The following is a 26,102-nucleotide window of genomic DNA, read 5'->3' on the forward strand; positions in this document are numbered from 1 at the left end:
AATTTAAAAAAAAAAAAAAAGCTAGTCTGAGTATCACACCCTCCCTTATGAGTTTCATTACCATTTGTTTGAGCAGAGTCCCTTGATGGTCATCCGTTTCTTGTTGTTCCATAGAAGGGATACTCCAATCCACATCCGGAAAATTAAAATCTCCAATGAGCAACACTTTTCCCTTTTTTCCAACTTTTGGATGTCTTTAATCAGATCTCTGTCTATTTCTTCTGTAAGATTTGGTAGCAAGTAGATCAATCAGTAAAAATGGAAGTAACATCTTTTTTCAGGGCAGTCCATGATGCTCCTTCTCTATCCCATGTCCCTTGCAATTCAGTTGCTTGGATATTGTTTTTGACAGAAAGAGATAGTCCTCCTCCTTTTCTGTCCTTTCTGTCCTTCCTTAGCAATTTATAGCCCAGGTTGGCTGTATCTTAATCATGAAAATCAGTGAACCATGTCTCCATAACAGTAACAATGTCCAAGTCAACCTCCACCACTAGGGCCTGCAGATCTGGGATTTTATTGCCCAGACTATAAGCATTTGTGGACATAGTTTTCCAGCTGCAATTCCTAATCATTTTTTCTGCTTTTTTGAACTGATTGATTTTGTTAATTTCTTGTCCCACTTCCTTTATTGCTTGGGGGTGACATGCCAATTTCACTGGCCATCTCCTGCCACCTTCACTCCCTACTTCAAATACTTGATAATGTATGACCTGAATTTTTCACTTAGCATCCTCTTTTCTGCCACAGACAAATATAGCTCCATATATGGACCCAGCCTCTAATGTATTCAAAACCATTATCATTACTTAAGGTTTTGAGCCAGGAATTGAAATTATCTATATGTCATAGTCTTTACTTTCCCTTTCCATGAACAGGTAAAACTTGGAAAAAGGCAAGTCTCTGCAATGTGTCTAATCTTCTTCCCTAGATTTTGGAAATCTTTCTGTACTTTATGGACATTTCCAGTGAGGTCATTGGTCCCCAGATAGATAATAACTTTGATATCAGAGTCTCTACTTTCTTCTATATTTGCTTTGACTACTTGTTTTGCATTTCTATTAGGTGAGATCCTGGAAAGCATTTAACTCTTTCGACCCTCCATGAAAAGAGTTCTCAAATTGTTTCCTCTGATGATTGAGTCTCCTAACAGAATGCGGTGACAATAATGGTCGCCACATCTCAAAAAAGATATAATTGTGATGGAGAAGGTACAGAGAAGGCTACCAAAATGATAAGGGGAATGGAACAGTTCCCCTATGAGGAAAGACTAAAGAGGTTAGGACTTTTCAGCTTGGAGAAGAGCCGGCTGAGGGGGGATATGATAGAGGTGCTTAAAATCATGAGAGGTCTAGAACGGGTAGATGTGAATCGGTTATTTACTCTTTCGGATAATAGAAAGACTAGGGGGCATTCCAAGAAGTTAGCATGTGGCACATTTAAAACTAATCGGAGAAATTTCTTTTTAACTCAACGCACAATTAAACTCTGGAATTTGTTGCCAGAGGATGTGGTTAGTACAGTTAGTATAGCTGTGTTTAAAAAAGGATTGGATAAGTTCTTGGAGGAGAAGTCCATTACCTGCTATTAATTAAGTTGACTTAGAAAATAGCCACTGCTATTACTAGCAACAGTAACATGGAATACTCTTAGTTTTTGGGTACTTGCCAGGTTCTTATGGCCTGGATTGGCCACTGTTGGAAACAGGATGCTGGGCTTGATGGACCCTTGGTCTGACTCAATATGGCATGTTCTTATGACATTTAATCATGTTAAAGGCTTTCTGGGTGCATTGGGTGACTACTTCTCTTTTAGACATCACTTCACATTCTATTGCTGGGGCTTCTTCATTTTTCAATGCCTAAAATGACAAGGATAACAATGAAAGTGTGGGTATCTCTTCATCACAGACCTTATTCTGCCAGATCCAACTATAATCCATTTATTCCTGGGTTTATGAATTTTGGATGCCTGACTTCTCCCAGGACAAGCAGGATGGTAGTCTTCATATATGGGTGACGTCATCAGGTGGAGCCCTATTACGGAACACATTTGTCAAAGCTTCTAGAAACTTTGACTGGCACACTGAGTGCACTGAGCATGCCCAGTATGCTATGATCCCTGTGTCCACAGGGGTCTCCCTTCAGTCGCTTTTTTTCCGTGATGCAGTTTGCCTCACGTTTAGGAGCTCTGTGAGATTTTTCTCACAACTTTTCCTCACAGAAACACTTGAAGTTTTACTTCACAAATAATTTCCCTGCACGGGTCTCCCTTCACATACATTTCATTGACGTTCGTTGAGTACTATGCCCTGTTTTCGGTCAGTTCATGTCACCTCACTGTTGGTTCTCCTGGGTTACCAACCGAATTGTGGCCTTCTTTCTCCCTATATCTTTCACCCTTGGTCTGCCCCACAATTCCCACAAGTGTCCTTGCTGCGATCTTTCACTGGGTCCATCAGGGCTAGAGGGATTGGGATGTCCACAATTTGATGGTTGCTGCCAGGGCCACCGTCGATGCAATCGATCCCCCCGTCAATGCCATCAATGCCCCCATCGGTGCCAATGCCCCCATTGGTGCCGTCAATGCCCCCATCAGTTCCATCGATGCCATCGATGCCCCCATCGAACTCGTTAATGCCGCCGCCGATGCCCCCGTCGATGCTGTTGGTACCTCCGTCGATGCCATCTGTGCTCCATCCATGCCATCGATGATCCCATTGATGCCTTCGTTGATGACTTCGATGCTGCCTTTGATACCAAAGCCACAATCGATACCTCCATCAATGTCCTCGACTAAAGAAAGCGCTCCATACTTCGGGTTCTAAACCAGAGCCTCGTGTAATCCTTGGGCGGCAAACAATGCCAGGAGCAGTAGAGGCACAGTGACAGCCTGTCCCCAATGCCATCCGGGACAGCGAAGGTATCTTCCTCGGTGCTGGAGAATGACCGGGCCGAGCACTGTGGGAATCATCATCACTGGCACGGTGACTGTCCGTCACCAACACCATCCATGTCATTGGTGGCATCTTTTTCGGTGCTGGAGAATGACTGGGCCGAGTACTGAGGGAAATAAGGTTACTGCCATGGTAACAATCCGTCGCCGATGCCATTCTGGACATCGGTTGCAGTTTCCTCAGTGCTGGAGAATGACCAGGCCGAGCACCAAGGGAAAAATCATCACCAGCACTGACGTGGTTTCACGTTTGGTGCCGGCACTGATACCACACCGGCATCAATATCCACTGAGCCAGTTGCCAAGCAGGCCCGGGTACAAGAGTCTCCATGAGGCGTTTCCCACTGACACCGGTGCCGGTTACTGAGCCACCACAAATTAATGTGAAAGTGCCAGTAATACCTAGCCTGTCTGCCCCTGTAGCTGCGCTACCCATACCAGCTCTCAGGAAGGAGTTGGACATCTTCATCACTCAGGCTGTCCTCAATGTCTTCTGGAATCTACTAACACTGGAGCCATTGATATTTCCACCATTGTGGCACTGCCTTGTTGTGGTACCTACCAACGACAGCTTAAGTCATTGCCGCCGACTCCTCCTTCTGAGCCTCCACCACAAAGGGCAATGGGCACTCTAATCCCACTTCGGCACCGATCCCATCGAGACCTGGTCAATAAAATGGACAAGAAGTTTTCGTAAGGTTCTAGGTCTTAACATCTTCCAAGAACCGTATTGGTGTCATATATTGCTATTTACCAGCTATGTTTAACACAACACCAAGGGAACCTCTTTGCCAGCAACATGGAATTGCTTAAAGACGTCCTCGCGTTGCCAGCAACAGGACTCTGTACTCGATAGTAACCTGGCTTCCGGCCCCTGATTTACGGCCCAAAGTCCAAGATAAACTAGCTGATCTGCCATGCACAAGGTCTAGCAGACAGTGCCTCAATTGGAAGACCACCACGAGACCATGCGACAGCTCTCTACATTTCTTGCACAGCAGAGAGGGATGCACGAAAGACTTTTACCACTCCTGCTCCCGCGAGAGACAAATTGATATCCAGATCACACCAGCTCTGCCAGCTGGGCAGGCTCCTGGATTTTTTAACCTTGCCAGACAACAGAGCGGCCATCCCACTGAGGACCAGGACTTGGGATACCGTTCCCCGGACACAACAAGGCAGAGGATTTTAATCCCGCTATTTCCTACTTTCAACAGAAAGCAGGCAACCTCGGCTCATCCTGGACCTCATAAATCTCAACAAATTTCTTCAGAAAGAAAAGTTCAGAATGATGTCTCTCGACACAATGCTTCCCTTACTACAACAAGTGGGTTGCCTCTATCCTCTGGACTTTCTATACGCCTCATAGTAAGTCAACAACATTTTCAATACCAAGTTCTGCCATTCGAACTAGCTTCGACAACTTGTGTATTTCACCAAAATGTCTAGCAGTGACTGCCACTTCTCTACAAACAACAGCATTCACGCCTTTCCTTACCTGGATGACTGCCTAATAAGGAGTCAATCCAAGCAAGGAGTTCTAAATTCTCTAAGACTCACTATAAATCTACTACATTTGGCTGGGATTTCTGATCAACTACCATAAATCCCATATGGAGCAATTCTAGGCACTACAGTCGCAATGGCCTTCCTGCCCAACAACCGCGCAGACATCCTATCAAATTGTTCACATTTCTGCGCGCATGCAAGATAGCCTCAGCCAATCAATTATTTCATTGCTGGGCCACATGGTTTCCACTATCCACGTCACTCCTATGGCCAGACTAGCCATCAGAAAAACTCAGAGGATTTCAAATTTCAGTGGCTCTAACCACTTTCGTCCCTGATCCATATCACTGATCCAGTACCAAATCCTCAGATGATCTTGGCCAATGTTGCATTCAATTTGGCTTGGAGAGCTCGAATCTACACCCTCCAAACCCAAAATACGTCTACTCCACTCCATGAAAAGTCTCAGATCAACTTCCTGGAGCTTCGAGCCATGAGTTATGCCCTCTCAAACACTGCCTCTCACACTGCCTCAAACACTGCCTCTCACACAAAACTTGGTGGATACAGACAGACAATATAGTGGCAATGTGGTATTCAAACAAACATGGACTCACAGGCTCTTATCTGCTCTGCCAGGAGGCCACACAGTTCTGGGCCTGGGCCCTTACACACTCCATGCATCTACAGGCCACTTATCTAACAGGCATACCGAATGTACTAGCAGACCATCTCAATCGATGTATCCATCCTCACGAGTGGTCTCTGAATCCATGTGTAGCGAGCAAAATCTTCTAGTGCTGAGGTCAACCAACCATCGACCTCTTGCATCCAAATCAAACCACAGATAGACAGATTCTACTCCCTACACATGCATTGAGATGCGTTACCATGGACGCCTTTGCTCGCCCCTGCAACAAAGGCCTCCTATATGCGTCTCTTTCGATACCGCGCATAGACAAAACTCTCGTGATGCTACAGCAGGACAAGTTTCCAATGATACTCATTACCACATACTGGCCTTGACAAGTATACTTCCCCATACTTCTCAACCTATCACTCCAGTAACCAATTCGCCTGCCCACAGATCAGTCTCATAACATAGACTCACTGATATTTTCAGGTACTTGTAGCTTCACGACAACCTTCCACATGTAAATCTTACCATTCGAAATGGGCAAGTTTTACCACATGGTGTGCACAAAAAGGTATTGGCCCCTTTTTTTCTGCACCACTCCATCTCTATTAGGCTATCTAGGATACCTTTTGGATTCGGGTCCCCAGACATCATCCACACCTCAGTTCCATTTCAGCATACCACCTGGGAGTAGGGGATGCCCAGTTAACAGCTCAATCCCTTATGAGTCATCATATCATGGGTTCTCTACAAATTAAGCCTCCTCTACGATCACCGGTTACGGAATGGGACCTACATGCAGTGCTTACAAGGCTCATACATTCCCCGTTTGAGCCTTTGCATTCCTATAACTTTCAAATTCTAACATGGAAAATTATTTCCCTCGTAGCCATCACTTGTGCTAAAAGGGTCAGTAAGTTACAACCCCTTGTTGCATACTCACCCAACACTAGGTTCCTCCGTGACCGAGTGGTCCTCCATACTCACCCTAAATTTATTCTTAAGGTGGACACAGCCTCTCACCTTATTCAGAATACAGTCTGCCCACTTTTCCCAACACCTCTCTCTTACCAGGATGAGAGGGTTTTCCACACCTTGGACTGTATGCGTGCACTTGCATTCTATCTAGACTGCACTGCACTCCATAGGAAATCCACCCAATTCTTTCCTTCTTTGACAAAGACAAGCTGCGAGTTCCAGTGGGAAAACAAACTCTCTCCAACTAACCAGCAGATTGTATCAAATTCTGCTATGAGGCAGCAGGCCTTCCTCTCCAGGGGTGAGTGCAGGCACATTCTGTAAGAGCCATGGCAACATCGGTACCACACTATCGTTCGGTATCAATTGCCGACATTTCCTAGGCTGCGACATGTAGCTCTTTTCACACATTCGCAGTCCTCTACTGCTTAGATACGAAAGTCTGTCCAGACTCTGCCTTTAGCCAACCTGTCTTGAAAAGCTCTCTTCCCGTATAATCCCCAACTCCTTCCACAACCACCTGCTGTGATTTCAGGCTGCCTCATCATTGCCAATAGCACCCCAATTATTGTACCTGCTGCATGAATTATCTGCTATTGGCCTGTTGTAATGTGAGTCAGCCTGTAGCTTGCTAATCACCTATATCTGAGGACTACCATCCTGCTTGACCTGGGAGAAAGCAGAGTTGCTTACCTTTAACAGGTGTTCTCCCAGGACAGCAGGATGTAGTCCTCACGAAACCCACCCACCACCCCATGGACTTGGGTCCGCTTATGTTTATTATTTTATTTTTTCGCTTGCACCTTTTGCTACAAACGAGACTGAAAGGAGACCCTTGTGGACACAGGGATCATAGCATGCTGGGCATGTTCCGTAATAGGGCTCCGCCTGATGACGTCACCCATATGTGTCCTGGGAGAACACCTGTTACAGGTAAGCAACTCTGCTTTCTCTGTGGGTGTAGGGTAAACACACAGAATGCTTCAAAGTTGGGGAAAATGGGTGTTTCTGAGTCCCAAGTCTTTTTCTACCAGAGCCCCCTGTAAACCAGTTATGCCTGGGATTCTGAATCTTCTGTGGGAGTTAGCAGAGATATTCTGGATGCTGCAGGAAGGGGAGGTTATTTGCAACTTGGACAATTTCTCTTTCAAGTGAATTAGCTCTTATTCATGGCAGACAATGAAAGCAAATTGGACAATCCTTAATTCTCCAAATGATAGGCTTAAGAACATAAGAACTTAAGAATTGCCATACTGGGTTAGATGAGGGACAATTAAGTCCAGTGTCCTTGGAACATAAGCATCACAATTGTTGCACTGAATAAAGGGCATCTAGACAGCATCTATTCCTTTCTTTCTGGTGGTGCAGTGCCTTAAAAGTAAATAGGCAGCACTTGGAGTTTTTTGTCACCTTCCAAAATTTGGGCACCCTCGGCAACTGCCTCAATTGCCTATTGAAAGAATGGAATCTCCCTTTAGTAGCTACAGGAAATTGGGGGGCTGTGCCTTAGAATTTCGACTCCCTGTTATAGAATCTTCTGAGGATATGTGTGTAGTTGGTGGGAGGGGGGAAGATAGCATTGATATCATCAACAGTACCTAGGTGCAGCAAAATCCTTACATTCATTACTGACTTTTTCAATAATTATGCCCTAAATAAAATTATTTAAATTGTTATATAAATAATAATTTGAGTATTTAATGATAAAAATTGAACATTTTCTCTATTATAAGAAATAATTATGATGTCTACACTATATCTTAACTTAGAATATATCAACAAAATAGAATATATTGGCAAACTACTGTTATTTGTTTTCAGACCGATTGAAATGAAAACTGAAGGAGCAGAAGGTGAAGGAAAAGTACGTATTTCTCAATGATAATTTAAGTACCTTTGATGCTTTCAATTAGATTTATGTTATCTTTAAATTTTTAGGTTTCATATATGGACTGGTGTAACCCTTTTTTTGTTTAGAGTCAGTTTAAAGGGGCTACATAATCCTCAGGGCCAATTTTACTGTCACGGGCCTCTCACTTTTCTCTTCATTCATCACATGGAGTGGTGGGGTGCTGGGGTTCCACCAGCGGGAAAAGGACCAAGCCTCCAGAGCATTAGGTGCATGTGTGGAAATCCAGTCCACAACAGTCTCTAAAATTCCACTCTGTTCTTCACACAATGATACTATCATAGATCTCAGTGAGCTGTTCTCAAACTCAGAAAAGAACAGACAAGATGTTTGGAGTAGTGTTCAAACATAAAAGTTTACTGAAACTTAAAAAATAGGATCCAATTTATTTATTTATTTATTTATTTATTTAACGTTTCTTTTATACCGATGACCGTTCGCACATCGCATCGGTTTACAGTGAACAAAAAACCATTGGGCGGAGCCCTTACAAATAACAGATAACATAGTAAACTAGGCAACATATAAATAATATTTGGGAGGAGCCCTTACAAGAAATACAAACATCAATGAGTAAATGCTATGGGGATATGCTAGGGATTGAACGATAACAGAAACTATATACAAGTTAGTGCACAGTACCAAATCAGCAGGCAAAAAGGCGTTCATACCAGGATATCAGAAAAAAAAAAACATCAGAAAAATCAATTTAAAATCAATTTAAAATTGAAAAAATCATGAGGATACAAAGAAGAATGAAAACACTAGGTACCATAACTCTTAATCCATCTTCAACTTCTGAGTCAAAGTTCCATCCCAGGGATGGGAAAATAGGAAAGTTTCCTCTCCAAAGTAGGTAGAGAGGCGATCATGGGAAAAAAACAAAACAAAAAAACCTCCTTCCTATCAAAGGTAAAGCAAAATCTTCACTAACCCTTATATTGGAAGTGGTATGTTCTTCCAGGGCACACAAAAACAATTTATATATCTGGGGCTGTCTTTCTTGCCATATCTCCTCCTGCTGGTGGGACCCCAGGGGTGAGTCCTTTCTGTGGGGGGAAGCTACTGTTTGTCGCCCAGGTGGTGAGGGGTTTCTTTTGCATGTTTGTATCTGTTTATCTGAAATCATGCTGTGATAATGTGCCTCTGGGACAGAAGAAACAGGACAGAGAGCTGGGTGTTCAAAATAAAATAGTTTACTGATTCTTTGAAAACTGTAATCAATGTCCACCTTGAATAAATAACTGAATGAGGAGCTGGATGTAGCTCTTGCTCTGTGAACGTCCGCTATCTCAGGTTCCTGGGTGATTCCTAATATCCCTTCATTGCATGTGTGAGAGGCCCAGTTTCTGTGGTAATCTTATTCTGCATAGAATCCCCTTTAGAAATATACAGTCCCACCTGAGTCCGCCAGTTGATCTGAAATGATTCCCAGCCTGCACCTGTGTCCCGGGGGAAGATCCTGTAAAGGGTCTTCAATACTGCTCTTCTTTTTCTTATCTTACTTTGTTGGACCACTCAGAAGGAAAGATCTTGACTGACAAAGATCAGGTACACTGTCCAATCTCCAACAGAGAGGATGGGTGACAAAAATACCTCCCTTCAACAAAAGGATAATGATTTTGCTAAAATGTGCAACATGTTCTGAGATGATACTATCACTGCAACTCTTCTCTGTTCTAGAAGGGTAAAGGCAGATCTTAAGTGACCTGGCCTCTGGACTCACTAACAAAAGCCACTCTAAAAGAGTTCCTCTCCCACCAAAGTCTCAACTCAAATGCTACACCTATTTCTCTCCTAGCCCCTACTTATAGATGATGATCAACCACTCAGGCAGCCTTTAGTGGAGGAGCTGAAATGATTTGTGGGCTATTAAGGACATCAAGTGGCTAAACCAGATGGGTACCACTCTTCTCAAAAGCCAGTTCTCACTCTTGGGCAACCACAGTTGCCACTATAACTGGACACAGGGCAAATGTAGCTCCCAATCCTCTCAAGCAGGGGTTGTTTGCCTTTCTGATCTGAAAGTACATAAGATATAATCACAACAAAACTGTATCATATGAGAGGGACAAATCTTATTAAACCCAATCCATACAAAATGTATTAAAAAATATATTCAAAAATATCTTGTTACCCACGATTTATTTAATACAAGCCGTTAAGCCCGTTAAAACGGGCTACATTAACATTTTTTTGGATCATTTTCCTTCCCCCTCATTCTCCCTCCCACCTCCCCCACTCTCTCCCCTCAGTCACTCCTCTCTCTCCCTCCCTCCTCCCCTCAGTCACTCCCCCCTCCTCCCTCCCTCAGTCACTCCTATCTCCCCCCTCCCCCAGTCACTCCCCTCAGTCACTCCCCCTCCTCCCCTCAGTCACTCCCCCCCTCCCTCCTCCCTCAGTCACTCCCCTCAGCCACTCCCCCCTCCTCCCCTCAGTCACTCCCCCTCCTCCCTCCCTCAGTCACTCCTATCTCCCCCCCCCCCAGTCACTCCCCTCAGTCACTCCCCCCTCCTCCCTCCTCCCTCCCCTCAGTCACTCCCCCTCCTCCCTCCCTCAGTCACTCCTATCTCCCCCTCCCCCAGTCACTCCCCTCAGTCACTCCCCCCTCCTCCCTCCCCCCTCCCCTCAGTCACTCCTCCCTCCTCCCTCCCCTCAGTCACTCCTCTCTCCCCCCTCCCCTCAGTCACTCCTCCCTTCCCCCTCCCCTCAGTCACTCCTCCCTCCCCCCTCCCCTCAGTCACTCCCCCCTCCCCTGAGTCACTCCTCCCTCCCCCCTCCCCTCAGTCGATCTCCGCCGAAGACCCAGAGCGGCGGCGGCCCGAAGACGCGGAGCGGCGGCGGCATGCGCGCGAGAGAGGGACAGACTTCCTCTGTCCCTCCCTCGCGCGCATACCGCCGCCGCTCCGCGTCTTCGGGCCGCCGCTCCCGGCCACCGCTGCCGCCGCTCCTGCCCGGATCTTCGGGCCGGTGCCGCTCCCGCCGCTCCAGGTCTTCGGGCCACCGCGGCCGCCGCTCCTGCCCGGGTCTTCGGGCCGCCGCTGCCGCTCCCGCCGCTCTGGGTCTTCGGGCCGCCGCCGCTCCGGGTCTTCGGGCCGCCGCCGCCGCTCTGGGTCTTCGGGCCGCCGCTCCTGCCGCTCCGGGTCTTCGGGCCGGTGCCGCCGCTGCTCCGGGTCTTCGGGCCGCCGCTCTGGGTCTTCGGGCCGGTGCCGCCGCCGCTCCGGGTCTTCGGGCCGGTGCCGCCACCGCCGCTTCTGCCGCTCCGGGTCTTCGGGCCGCCGCTCCTACAGCGCCATTTTTATTTTCAAGAGGCACACTGTGACCGATGTGCTCGCATGCACGGTAGAGCTGCTCTCTACTGCGCATTTGCGGCACGTCGGTCAAGCTTCGTTTATTAGGTAGGATAAGGAAGACAGTATCAGAATGACTGTGCTTATGGTGTAATCCACTGTCTCTCACCCGCAAAGGGCCGCAGGCAGTATCAGCCTTTTTAGCACTGATTCTATAATCATTTACTGTCTCCTTATAGATTTTTTTATTTTATATATTTTCAAAAATGTTTTATTGTTAATCAAAAAATTCCATCAATTACTTCTAGAAAAACTTTTCATTTATGGCACCTCTTTTTTCTTAGATTAGATATATGGCTACCATGCAGCTCTTTGAAAATTCACTATATACTAAAAGAGATACTTAGCCGAATTAGTTGTTCAAATATCTCATAATTCCATCCGAAATGGATCATGTTTCGGCTAAACAAGCCTTCTTAAGGGGAAATATCATCCTACTGTAATCAAAGACATCGGCCCAATATTCACTGTACCTAAAAAAACATCAAAACCACAGTATTATCCCAGGACAAGAAGGCTGCTAGTCCTCACATATGGGTGATGGCAGTGACGGAGCCCTATCGCGGGAAAAACTTCTGTCAAAGTTTCTAGAAACTTTTGACTGGCAGCCTGAAGCTACTGAGCATGCCCAGCATGCCATGATATTCTCTGCCACAGGGGTCTTACTCCAGTCTTCATTTTTCCGCGCTGCCCTCAGCATCGTGGTGACAGGAGCCCTGTGAGTTCACTCACTGTTTTGACTGAAAAAGTCACTGTTTTTTCTCATATTTTCCCCATTTGGGGTCTCACTTCTCATTTGTCACTGGACGGTGACAAAAACAATTTCTTTTTCACTTCACATTTCTTCCCAAGATTTCTCGTCGACGGCTGTCAAAGAGACATGGCTTCAGGCTTCAAAAAAATGCCCGGTCTGTAACCGGACCATGTCAATAACAGATCCACATCTTGAATGTGTGATCTGTTTAGGAGAAAAGCATGAAATCTCATCATGCTCCCAAAGCCAAGAGATGACCCCGAAGGGGAGAAAACTCAGGCAGGAAAAAATGACACAGCTTTTCCACCTCCAATTAGTCCCTTCACCGTCTTTTTCGACGAAATCACCTCCAGCAGGGGTCACGAAGAAACTCCTGAAAAAATGGCACCTCGAGGGATCCGGGGATGCCTCCTCACCAGTTCCATCGACATCATCGACCAGGTCAGTGTCGGAATCGAGGCCTAAGCATAAACACCGACGTCATCGATCCTCGGTGTCTCCTTCGCTTCCCCCCCCCGGGGAACTGACTATAAAGCGCCACAAATCCAGTGACACTCCGATAACCTCCGTGTCCTCGGTTCCCTCGCCTGCACCGTCGATATCGACATCTACATCGACATCCCAGTTGCCACTGTCGACGCAAGACTTAACCGTTCTAATAAAACAGATTGTGATGGAAGTCTTGCAAGCACAAGTCCCGGCATCATCACCGATGCCGGCGGCCCCGCCAATGCCGGCGCTTACGCCGATGCTGGCGGTCACATCGATGCCAACGATGCTACTGGTGAACACCTCGATGCCGGAGCCTCCTCAGATGATGATGTTATCGGAACCATCGATATCGTTACCTCTCTCGATGTTACAAGTTCCGTCGATGCCAGGATCTTCAATATCACCGATACCTTCAGTTACGACTCCAATCTCGATATTTTCTTTTCTTTTGACATCGACATTGACCATTCTATCTACCATACAGCCGAGGTCTGTTTACACAATGGCACCTACCTTACCTTACAAGGCATCGGCATCGAGACATAAGTCATCGACCAAATTAAAACACTCGATGACTCAACATCCACCGGCAATTTCTGAATCTCCCAGTGCAGAAGCAGCACTGCATGGTATCCTGACTAAAACAAATCAGGAACTTCTAGCTTCCTTGCCATCGAATCCTGTGGAGGAGGATGTAGAGGATATTTTACCTGATGACCCTCTACCAGGACCCTCAGGTGTTCCTCCGCTTCATACAACTATGCCTCCTCAGCAACAACCTTCTGGCTATGACACTTGGTCTGACACTACCTCAGATGCCTCATCAGAGGAATTTATGTCTGATCCCTCACCAACTCAGGCTAGAAAACAATCACCTCCAGAGGATTTTTCTTTTCCAAGTTTTGTTCAAGAAATGGCAGATTCCATCCCTTTCAAGCTATAGGCGGAAAAGGATGACAGACAACAAACTCTGAAAATACTCCAGTTTGTAGATCCCCCCAAACACAATCTCACAATTCCCATCCATGAGGTGCTCTTGCAACTACAACAACGCATCTGGGAGCATCCCTGCACAGTTCCTGCAGTAAACAAAAGAGTAGATTCCACTTATCTTGTGCAATCCGCACCAGGATATCAAAAAACTCAACTTTCCCACCACTCGGTGGTTGTGGAATCTGCACACAAGAGGTCCAGAAGAACAAGGACCCATTCATCAATCCCTCCAGGTAAAGATAACAGATTCCTGGATCAAATGGGTCGCAAAATCTTTCAAGGAGCAATGCTGAACTCCTGAATTTCAGCATACCACCTATACATGACCCAGTACCAGAGGAACCTCTGGAAACAAATGGAAGAGTTTGTGCCATCCATGCCTGCACAATATTAAGAGGCGGCACAAACCATCATTAACAAAGGGTTAGACACAGGAAAACATGAAGTCCGAGCCGCATCGGGCATCAGTGCCAGAAGATGGGCCTGGCTCAAAGCCTCTGATCTAAGGCCAGAGGTACAGGATAAGCTCGTCGACTTTCCTTGCCTTGGGAATAATTTATTTGGCACCAAAGTACAAGATGCAGTTTTACAATTACGTGAACACACGGAAACTCTGCTTTAATTATCCTCCCTTCCGCATGACCCTCCAACACATACTGGCCGCAGGCCCCCATGAAGGGACGCTAGGCGTCCATTCTACAGGCAAAGGAGATATTATCCTCCTACATCCAGACCGAGGCCTCCCAGGTCCCAACAAAGACCACAGCAGAGGCAACAAAGAATAACTTGGCCCCAACCAGCTCCGCAAACCGGACCTGCCACTGGATTTTGAGATCATATCCAGAGAACAAGGCCTTTACTCCAATCCTCGACCAGCACTACCAGTGGGAGGAAGACTGTCCACCTTTTACAACAACTGGGCGTCAATAACATCAGATCAATGGGTCCTCTCAATAACACACCGAGGATACCAACTCAATTTCCTCTCAATTCCCAAAGATTTTCCACCGAATCATTCTCATCTCAGCGAAAATCACATCCTTCAACTTCAAATTGAATTATCCACCCTTCTGAGAGCCAGGGCTGTAGAGCTGGTGCCCAGGTCTCAGAAAGGAAGAGGATTCTATTCACGTTACTTCCTCATTCCAAAGAAAACCGGAGGCCTACGTCCCATCCTAGACCTCAGAAATCTCAATACATTTCTGAAAAAAGAAAAGTTCAGGATGGTATCTCTAGGCACCATGCTTCCACTTCTTCAAACAGGAGATTGGCTTTGTTCTCTGGATCTTCAAGACGCTTATGCTCATTTTCCCATATTTCCTCCTCACCGCAAGTATCTGCGCTTCATGGTGGGTCATCAACATTTCCAGTACAGAGTACTGCCATTCGGACTTGTCTCCTCCCCCAGAGTATTTACCAAATGTCTGGCAGTTATAGCAGCACACTTACGCAAGCAAAGTGTACATGTCTTCACATATCTAGATGACTGGCTCATCAGAAGTCACGCTCAAGAGTGAGCTCTCACCTCTCTCAGTCGAACCATTTCCCTACTTCACTCCATGGGTTTTCTCATCAATTATCAAAAATCCCACCTTACTCCATCACACCTACTTCAATTCATAGGTGTAGACTTGGACACTATCCTATCAAGAGCCTTTCTACCCAAGGATTGAGCAGAGACATTATCCCTGTTGGCAAGCTCGCTTCGCTCAAAGAAACAGGCAACAGCTCATCAGTTTCTAACCTTACTAGGCCACATGGCCTCCACAGTGCATGTCACTCCTATGGCAAGGCTCACCATGAGAGTAACCCAATGGACATTGCAATCACAATGGATTCAAGCCATTCAATCACTACGTTATCCAATTCAAGTAACCCATCAACTACGCTCCTCTCTCCTTTGGTGGGCGAACAAGGACAATTTGCGCAAGGGCCTACCCTTCCAACAATAAGTCCCACAGATAACATTAACTACAGATGCATCCACCTTGGGATGGGGAGCTCACATAGACAATCTCCAAACTCAAGGGACTTGGACAAAACTCAAAGCAACATTTCAAATCAATTTTCTGGAACTTCGAGCTATACGTTATGCGCTGCATGCGTTCAAGGACTGCCTTTCAAACAAGACTGTTCTCATCCAAACGGACAACACAGTAGCCATGTGGTACATCAACAAACAAGGAGGTACGGGCTCGTATCTTCTCTGTCAGGAAGCTGCACAGATTTGGGGCTGGGCCCTGAATCACTCAATGCTCCTCCAGGCCACTTATCTGGCAGGCAGTCAAAATGTAGTAGCAGACCGACTCAGTCGTCAGTTCCAACCACATGAGTGGTCTCTGGACCCCTCAGTAGTGACCAGGATATTTCAACATTGGGGACAACCAACAATAGACCTCTTTGTGTCACATCTGAATCACAAAGTAGACAAATTTTGTTCTTTACACAAACAGAAGAACCGGCCAGCCAAGGACGCCTTTGCTCGCCCTTGGAACTCAGGCCTACTATATGCGTATCCTCCAAAACCGCTCATAACCAAAACTCTGGTGAAGCTGCAACAGGACAAAGGGACCATGATACTCATAGCCCCATATTGGCCTTGACAAGTATGGTTTCCCACACTTCTAGACCTTTCAGTCAGAGATCCCATTCGCCTGGGAGTAGCTCCCATTCTCATAACTCAGGATCAGGGTCGGTTGTGCCATCCCAACCTTCAATCCCTATCACTGACAGCATGGATGTTGAAAGCTTGATCTTACAACCACTCAATCTTTCATCCAATGTCTCTCAAGTGCTTATAGCTTCATGTAAACCTTCCACACGAAAGAATTATTCTTCCAAGTGGACGAGATTCACTTTCTGGTGCAGGGAAAGAATATTGATCCTTTTACTTGCCCCATTACTTCTCTACTGGACTATTTATACCATCTTTCTGAATCTGGTCTCCAGACTTCATCTTTAAGAGTACATCTAAGTGCAATCTCAGCTTACCATAACAAAATAAGAGATGCACCAGTCTCCATGCAACCTCTTATCAGTAGGTTTATGAGAGGTTTAACTCAACTTAAACCACCAATTCGGCCACCAGTCACAGAATGGGACCTGAACTTGGTATTAACAAGACTCATGTGTTCTCCTTTCAAACCCATAGATTCATGTGATCTTAAATTTCTTACATGGAAGACTATCTTCCTCATAGCCATTACTTCAGCTAGAAGGGTTTGTGAGTTGCAAGCACTTGTCACGTACGCACCCTACACAAAATTCCTACATGATAGGGTGGTTCTCCGCACACATCCAAAATTCCTTCCCAATGTAGTTACGGAATTCCACTTGAACCAATCCATAGTTTTACCCACATTCTTTCCAAGGCCTCATTCTCACCAAGGAGAACGGGCCTTACATACCTTGGATTGTAAACGTGCTCTATCCTTTTATTTAAACTGCACTGCAGTCCACAGGAAATCCAATCAACTTTTTGTTTCTTATGATCCAAACAAACCAGGGAAAGCACTGGGTAAACATACTCTATACAACTGGCTAGCAGATTGCATACAGTTTTGTTATGAAAGGGCAGGCCTTCCTCTCCAAGGGCGAGTAAAGGCACACTCAGTAAGAACAATGTCAACTTCAGTAGCACACTATCATTCCGTGCCAATCATTGACTTATGTAAAGCAGCAACATGGAGTTCTCTCCACACCTTTGCAGCTCATTACTGTTTGGACAAAGAAGGATGACAAGATTCAGCCTATGGAGAATCTGTTTTAAAGAACTTGTTTCCAGTTTAAACCCAACTCCTTCTGCAACCAATCTGCTGTGATCTTCGGCTGACTCATTTCAACAACAATACTTCACTGTTGCCTCAATACCAAATGACTCAGCCTCTAGCTTGCTAATCACCCATATGTGAGGACTAGCATCCTGCTTGTCCTGGGATAAAGCAAAATTGCTTACCTTTTAATAGGTGTTATCCCAGGACAGCAGCTTGTAGTCCTCACGAAACCCACCCGCCACCCTGTGGAGTTGGGTCTCATATCTTTTATTATTTTATTTTTTGCTAAAGCTTATTGCTACATACAAGACTGGAGTGAGACCCCTGTGGCAGAGAATATCATAGCATGCTGGGCATGCTCAGTAGCCTCAGGCTGCCAGTCAAAAGTTTCTAGAAACGTTGACAGAAGTTTTTCCCGCAATAGGGCTCCGTCAGTGACGTCACCCATATGTGAGGACTACATCCTGCTGTCCTGGGATAACACCTATTACAAGGTAAGCAATTTTGCTTTACCTCTTAGCCACAATACTGCACCTTCAACCCCATAACTTCAGTACAGTGTTTATTAGGGATGTGAATCATTTTTTGATGATTTAAAAAAATCGTCAGATATTTTTTAAATCGTCAAAAATCATTAGAGTCGTGATACAATAGAAATTCTCCCGATTTATCATGAAAAATCGTAAATCGGAGGAGGGCGAGAAAACTGGCACGCCAAAACAACCCCTAAACCCACCCCGACCCTTTAAACCAAATCCCCCACCCTCCCGAACCCCCCCAAAATGTTTTAAATTACCTGGTGGTCCAGTGGGGGGTCCCGGCGCGATCTCCCGCTCTCTGGCCATCAGCGCCATTTTGGCTGCCACTAATATAAATGGCGCCGATGGCCCGATAAAAAAAAACACCACCCGACCCTTTAAAATGACCCCCTTATCCTCCCCCACCCCCCAAAACTTTTAAAATTACCTGGTGGTCCAGTGGGGGTGCGGGGAGCAAGCTCCCACTCTTGGGCCATCGGCTGCCACTAATAAAAATGGCGCTGATGGCCCTTTGCCCTTACCATGTGACAGGGTATCCGTGCCATTGGCCGGCCCCTGTCACATGGTAGGAGCACTGGATGGCCGGTGCTGGACCCCCAGGGACTTTTGTCCAGCTTGGGGGGGTCTCCTGACCCCCACAATACTTGCCAGAAGTCCAGCGAGGGTCCGGGAATGACCTCCTGCACTCGGGCCGTATTGCCAGTATTCAAAATGGTGCCCACGCTACCTTTGCCCTCACTATGTCACAGGGGCCGACGGCCGGCCCCTGTGACATAGCGAGGGCAAAGGCAAGCGGCTGCCAGTACTGAAAATGGCACCGGCGCTAGCCTTTCCACTCACTATGTCACAGGGGCCGACCGTCGGCCCCTATGACATAGTGAAGGCAAAGGTAGTGCCGGCACCATTTTGAATACTGACAATATGGCCCGAGTGCAGGAGGTCGCTCCTGGACCCCCGCTGGACTTTTGACAAGTCTTGTGGGGGTCAGGAGGCCCCCCCAAGCTGGCCAAAAGTCCCTGGGGGTCCAGCGGGGGTCTAGGAGCGATCTCCTCCACTCAGGCCATATTGCCAGTATTCAAAATGGTGCCGGCGCTACCTTTGCCCTGTCACATGTCTTGTTTTTATAAAACAATAAAAACATGGTAAGGGCAAAGGGCCATCGGCGCCATTTTTATTAATGCAGCCGATGGCCTGAGAGCGGGAGATCGCTCCCCGCACTCCCGCTGGACCACCAGGTAATTTTAAAACCTTTTTTGGGGGTTCGGGAGGGTGTGGGAAGGTTTTTTGATTATCGGATCGGGCGCAGCCGATAATCAAAACTCAAATCGGGCTGGGCGATAAAAATTTTAAGATTTGGATAGGAACCGGAACCGATCAGATTCCGGTTCCGATTCACATCTCTAGTGTTTATCTTAATTATATTAAAAATCTTTTATCTCTCAAGTTATTTTCTCAAACCATCTCTCTAGGGAAACTCACTATTCACTCTTAAACTAAATCCCATATCAACCAACTCACCAGAGGAGTACTGATCGTCTCTAATACCTCAGGTCCGAATAATGGCGTCTTGGCGTCTCAAGTTGTAGAAAATACAAAAAGCTGGTAATTTAAATCCCCTTCTTATATGATGTAACCGGAAGTATACTCCTCTCCTCCTATCCATCAAACTTGAAAAATGTTCGTCCCACATTAATCACCATTGTGGTGAATCAATCTCCACAATAAGGTAGCTCAAAAGACCGACCAATCTATTTCTTTGTTCAGGCCATTCAGAGCCACGATATTAAAATAATAAATCAATTTTTGTTCGCGATGTAGTAAGTAGTTGTCAAAATTTCCACCACGTTTAAATATATTTGGTTGTTCAATCACAGAAAAACGTAATTCAACAAAAGTATGCTCACTTGCCAAACAATGCTGTACCAGAGGAGCATCCAATTGTTCCTCATAATCGTGCTCCGATGCTCTATAAGTCGTGTCTTTAGGCTATGTTTAGTCTTCTCTATGTATAGTAGAAGGCAAGGACACCAAATTCCATAAATAACTCCCACAGATTCACAATTGGTCAATGACTGGAGCTTAAAACATTTCTTGCCAAAAAGTGGCAATACTTCACCCTCAAAAGATTTAGCACATACTGAACAATGACTACATGCATAATGGCCAACTTTCTGATCTAAAGCAACCCATAAATCCTGTTGTCCATCAACAAAATCCGAACGGATAGTAGTGTCCCTGATATTCTTTCCCCGCATCAAAGCAAATCTTGGTTTATCTTTTGGCACATCATGCAAACTTAAAATATGCCAATATTTTTTATACTATTTTGTACCCGATAAATCTGAGGAGAGAATGGCAGCACACAATCTGTTCTTCTATTACCTTCATCATTCATACCTCATGATGGCTGAAACAGTAAATCCCTATTAACCCAACAAGCCCGATTATATGCTTTTTTTTTTATTATATGTGTCGGATAGCCTCTTTTTTCAAAACATTTAATCATTTCTTTGGCTTTCACTTTACATTCAAAAATATCAGAACATAAGCGTCTTATCCTTAGAAATTGGCAAGATGGTAAATTAGTCCTTAAATGTTGAGGATGAGAGCTATCATATCTCAAGATGGTGTTCCTATCTGTGGGCTTCCAGTAAATCGAGAATTTAAATCCCAATTCGTGAATGGAAATAGAAATGTCTAAATATGACACATTACTCTTGCTGAAAGTCAAGGTAAAACTCAAATTAGGATCACAGGTATCCAACCACTCCATAAACTGTTGCGATCCCGGGCCGTCCCTGGGACCGCCACTCACCCCGTCGCGGTTCCCCTCCGGTTTCGCTGCATCTTCGGGCTCCTCCGAGCCTCGGTCAGGCCGTGCAGGCCCCGAGAACGGCGCTCCCACGCCGCGCTGGCTGCCGGCGTTCTCCGCGGCAGGCCCTGGGTCTTAAAGGGGCCAGCGCGGGAATCCACAGCACTGCCTCCTAGATGACGTCAGACGCTCAGGGTATTTAAACCCTGCACCGAGATCCTCTCCTTGCCTTGCAACGAGGTTCCCAGGTATTTCCTGTCTACAGTTGTGGCGTTCCTGTCTCGTTTTGTTCCTGCTTGGCTTCTGATCCCGGACTGGCTTACGGTGATCTTCTGGCTTCTGACCCCAGGACTGGCTTACGGTGATCTTCTGGCTTCTGACCCCAGGACTGGCTTACGGTGATCCTCTGGCTTCTGACCCCGGACCGGCTTACGTTGACTCTTTGGCTTCTGACCTAGGACTGGCTTACGGTGATCTTCTGGCTTCTGACCCCAGGACTGGCTTACGGTGATTTTCTGGCTTCTGACCCCAGGACTGGCTTACAGTGATCCTCTGGCTTCTGACCCCGGACCGGCTTACGTTGACTCTTTGGCTTCTGACCCCAGACCGGCTTACGTTGACTCTTTGGCTTCTGACCTAGGACTGGCATTCGGTGATCCTTCGGTTCCTGACTCTGGACTGGCGAGCGACGACCTTCCGGCACCTAACCTTGGACTCCATCTGGCTCGGCCCCCGCAGGTCCTCCTAAGTCCCAGTGGCCGGGTTCCTACAGGCTCCTCCTGGGGGAACTCCGGCTTCCAGGGTGAATCTCCTAAGTCCCAGCGGCCGAACTCCTACGAGCTCCTCTCGGGGGAGGATCGGCTTCCAGGGCGAAGATCTTCCCACTACTGGGCCGGCTCCATCGTCTCCTTCTTCCTTGCCAAAGCCCTTGGTCGCATAGGGTTTCCAGAGGCCTTCCTTCAGCCATCCACGAGTCCATCTTTGCCGCCTCCCGGTCGGGGCCACTGCTGCAAACATCTTCAGCAACTCATCCTCTGGTTCCGATCGGCCCAAGGGTCCACAAATCCAACAGATTGCAAGGCCATGGACCCGGCGGATCTGGCCGGCCTCAAGGCTATTCCAGGCATAGCCCAGAAGCTGCAACAACAACAGTCCTGCCTCGATACTCTGATGTCAGCCGTTCAACGCCTGGCGGATCGCGGTGAAGGAACCTCTGCAGCTCGCCCCGTAGCACCCTCGTCCCAGGCCAGTGTGGGTTCCCCTGTCCCGATACAGATGCCAGCACCGCCTAGATATTCTGGAGATCTGAAGGCGTGTCGGGGGTTTCTCAACCACTGCTATATCCGCTTTGACCTACTGCCTGCTCAGTTCTCCACGGACCAGCCCAAGACGACCGACATTATTTCTCTCCTGGACGGGAGACCCTTGGCCTGGGCTTCTTCCCTTTGGGAGCGCCAAGACTCCTGACTGAATAACCTTGTACTCTTCGTCAAGGCCTTCCAGAGGATTTTTGACGAACCATCCCGGGCCTCCACGGCTGCCTCGGAACTCCTCCAGTTGAGACAAGGTAATCGCCCCCTAGAAGAATATGCGATGGAGTTTCAGACCCTGGCCACCGAACTGGCCTGGGGGGAGGACAGTTTACATGGGATATTCCTGGAGGGTCTTTCCCCACGGCTCCAGGATGAACTCGAGGCTCTGGACCTCCCAGATGACCTCCAAGAGCTCATAGAATTGGCCGGACGAGTAGATCGACGCATCCAGCGCCGCTTCCGAGAGCAAAGGTCGGTGCAGGGGCCGGCCACTCGTCGTACCACGCCACCTCGGGTCCGAGCTTCGCCTTCTGCGGCAGCTGCCGTCCTGCCGGAGGAACCCATGCAGTTGGGCCGAGGCCCTCTCTCGGCAGAAGAACGAAGGCATCGACGCTCGCAGGGGCTATGTCTCTATTGCGGTGGTAAGGGGCATTTCCTGGCTCGCTGCACAGAGCGTCCGGGAAACGCCAGAACCTAGAGTCAAGTGGGGAGTTGACCCTAGGCAGTACCTCTCCGAACTCCCCATGTACCGTTCCAGCTAAACTCTGTCTTCCTGGAGGAGGGTTCGATACCCTGGCACTGCTCGACTCTGGGTCCGGAGGGAATTTTATCCTCCGTGATCTGGTGCAACAACTGCAGCTTAAGGTCCTGCCTCAGGAACCCCCTTTGCGGGTATCATCCATCCAAGGGGTTCTCCTTCCAGGGTCCATTACTACTCGTACGAGTCCTCTCCAGCTTCAGGTCGGGCTCCTTCATAAGGAGATCTCTTTTCTCATCCTCGAGAGATCCATTCACCCGCTCATCCTCTGACTGCCCTGGCTAAGGAAACACTTGCCAGTAATAGACTGGCACTCGCTTCAGATCACGTCTTGGGGGCCAGCCTGCTCCCACAGTTGTCTTCCTGCTCATCCGCTCCAGACGCTTCCACTTCTGACCGCCCTGCTGACAATACCACCACAGTACCAGGCCTTCCGGGATGTCTTCTCTAAGGAGAAGGCTGGGTTACTGCCTGAGCATCGCCCGTTCGACTGTGCGATTGATTTACTGCCAGATACCATGCCTCCTCGCGGTAGAGTTTATCCTCTATCCCTGCCCGAGACCAAGGCCATGTCTGCCTACATTAAGGAGAATCTAGACCGAGGATTCATAAGACCATCTAAGTCCCCCGCAGGAGCCGGCTTCTTCTTTGTGGCCAAAAAGGATGGGTCTCTTCGGCCCTGTATCGACTACCGGGGCCTGAACCAGATCACCCGACGAGACCGCTATCCGTTGCCCCTGATTCCGGAACTCCTAGATCGGTTGCAGGGGGCCCGCATCTTCACCAAGTTGGATCTTAGAGGGGCGTACAACCTCGTACGGATACGACCGGGAGACGAGTGGAAGACTACCTTTAACACCAGGGACGGTCATTATGAGTACCTCGTCATGCCATTTGGTCTCTGCAACGCCCCAGCCGTGTTTCAAAATTTAATGAACGAGGTGCTGCGCGACCTCTTGTACACCTCAGTCATTGTCTACCTGGACGACGTGTTGATTTTCTCCCGGGACCTTGAGGAACACCGCCAACACGTGCGCCAGGTTTTGCTAAAGTTACGAGAGAATTGACTGTATGCCAAGCTGGAGAAATGCCAGTTCGAAGAGGAGTCCTTGCCCTTCCTGGGGTACATCATCTCCTGGACTGGCTTCCGCATGGACCCCGATAAAGTTGCAGCTATCCGGAAGTAGCCACAGCCGATGGGAGTAAAAGCGCTCCAGCGTTTCTTAGGCTTCGCCAACTTTTACCGTCACTTCATCCCTCAGTACTCCACCTTGGTGGCCCCTCTAACGGCCCTCACACGCAAGGGTGCCGATGCCCGAAACTGGACTCCAACCGCCGTACAGGCCTTCTAGGCTCTAAAGGAAGCCTTCCTTCAAGACACCTGTCTCCGGCACCCGGATCCCGTACGCCCATTCGTAGTAGAGGTGGATGCCTCCAGTGTGGCCGTTGGGGCCGTCCTGTCCCAGATTTCTAAAGACGGTAAAGCCCGGCCATGTTCCTACTTCTCCCGGAAATTTTCGCCTGCCGAAAGGAACTATGGCATCGGGGACAAAGAACTACTGGCCATCAAGCTGGCCTTTGAAGAATGGCGCCAGTGGTTGGAGGGGGCCCAACACCCAATCGTAGTGTATACGGACCACAAGAATTCGGCATACTTATCCCAAGCACAAAGGCTCAATCCCAGACAGGCAAGCTGGTCACTCTTTTTTAGTCGGTTCGACTTCTCCCTTCGGTACCGACCGGCGGCCAAGAATATTAGGGCGGACACCCTCTCACGCACTACAGAAAGTGAAGACACCTCGGAACCCCCTCAGTACATTCTGGATCCAGCGAAGGTCCAATTGTCTGCCACCGAACTGGCACCTGCTGGGAGGACGGTAGTTCCACTCCGCTCGAGGAAAAAGGTCCTAGCTTGGGCGCACGACTCACTGACGGCTGGCCACCCCGGGATCACCCAGACTCTGGAACTACTGACCGAGTTCTATTGGTGGCCACAGGTAAAGGAGGATGTTCGCCTATATGTCCAGTCTTGTCCCACGTGCGCACAGCAGAAGTCGTTACCATGCCGTCCCTGGGGCCTCCTCCAGCCACTCCCTGTACCCACGGAACCGTGGACTCACATCTCCACGGACTTTGTGGTTGAGCTGCCCCCGTCCCAGGGTAAAACGGTGGAGTGGGTCACCATTGACCGCTTCTCGAAGATGGCTCATTTTGTGCCACTGGCCAAGTTACCTACGGCCCCGGAGTAAGCTGAACTGTTTATCCAGCACATCTTCCGACTGCATGGTTTGCCGCTACACATTGCCTCGGACCGAGGGCCCCAATTTACGGCGAAATACTGGCGGGCGCTCTGTAGGAAATTTGGGGTTCAGCTAGACTTGACCATGGCATTTCATCCCCAGGGCAACGGCCAAGTGGAACGCACGAACCGAACTCTGAAGGCGTTCCTCCGAGCCTTTGTAGGGGAACAGCAGGACAACTGGGCTGCTCTTCTCCCGTGGGCAGAGTTCTCTTACAATCGCCATCGACACTCTGCCACACTACAGTCTCCCTTCAAGCTGGTTTATGGAAAGGTTCCCAAACCGCCACTACCGTTATCAGTCTCTACCTCCTCGCCAGCGGCGCAACTGACAGCCAGCCAGATTCAGCAGCTTTGGCACCACACAAGAGAAGCTCCACCACACCGCCGCACGGTTCAAGGCTTACGCGGATAAGTCTCGGCGACCTGCTCCAGTGTTTCTGCCCGGTTCAAGGGTATGGCTCAATACTAAGAACATCCAGCTCCGGCTTCCGTCCATGAGGCTAGCGCCCCGTTACATTGGTCCCTTCCAGGTAGCCGAACGTGTTGGCGCGGTTTCCTACCACCTACGTCTTCCATCTACCCTTCGCATACATAACGTCTTCCATGTCTCTCTCCTCAAGCCGGTGGTCCTCTCCCGCTTTCGACCTTTGCCTCCGAAGCCCACTACTGTCACTTCTGACCCGGGAGCCACGTACACTGTTAAGGAGGTGCTGGATGTCCGGTTCCGACGGCATTGCTGGGAGTACCTCCTTTCTTGGGAGGGCTACGGGCCCGAGGAGAACTCGTGGGAACCCTCCTCTCACATCCTGGATAAGGATCTCCTCCGCCGGTTCCATCTGGCTCATCCGGCCAAGCCCCGGCCTCCAGGAAGGGGGCGCGGGGGAGGGGGTACTGTTGCGATCCCGGGCCATCCCCGGGACCACCACTCACCCCGTCGCGGTTCCCCTCCGGTTTCGCCGCATCTTCGGGCTCCTCCGAGCCTCGGTCGGGCCGTGCAGGCCCCGAGAACGGCGCTCCCACGCCGCGCTGGCT

The 26,102-nt window shown here is 48.3% G+C and overlaps 1 protein-coding gene across 1 annotated transcript in view; it reads left to right on the forward strand.

Moving 5' to 3' along the window:
- LOC115092773 (disintegrin and metalloproteinase domain-containing protein 9-like) overlaps positions 1-26,102 on the forward strand; it is an 868,617-nt gene that overhangs the window by 706,505 nt on the left and 136,010 nt on the right. The window contains exon 10 of the mRNA XM_029604075.1: positions 7,898-7,940. Within this exon, the coding sequence (XP_029459935.1) occupies positions 7,898-7,940 (43 nt within the window). The remainder of the gene's footprint in view (positions 1-7,897; positions 7,941-26,102) is intronic.

The sequence above is a fragment of the Rhinatrema bivittatum genome, chromosome 5 (genome assembly GCF_901001135.1).
Source record: "Rhinatrema bivittatum chromosome 5, aRhiBiv1.1, whole genome shotgun sequence".
Lineage (NCBI taxonomy): Eukaryota > Metazoa > Chordata > Amphibia > Gymnophiona > Rhinatrematidae > Rhinatrema > Rhinatrema bivittatum.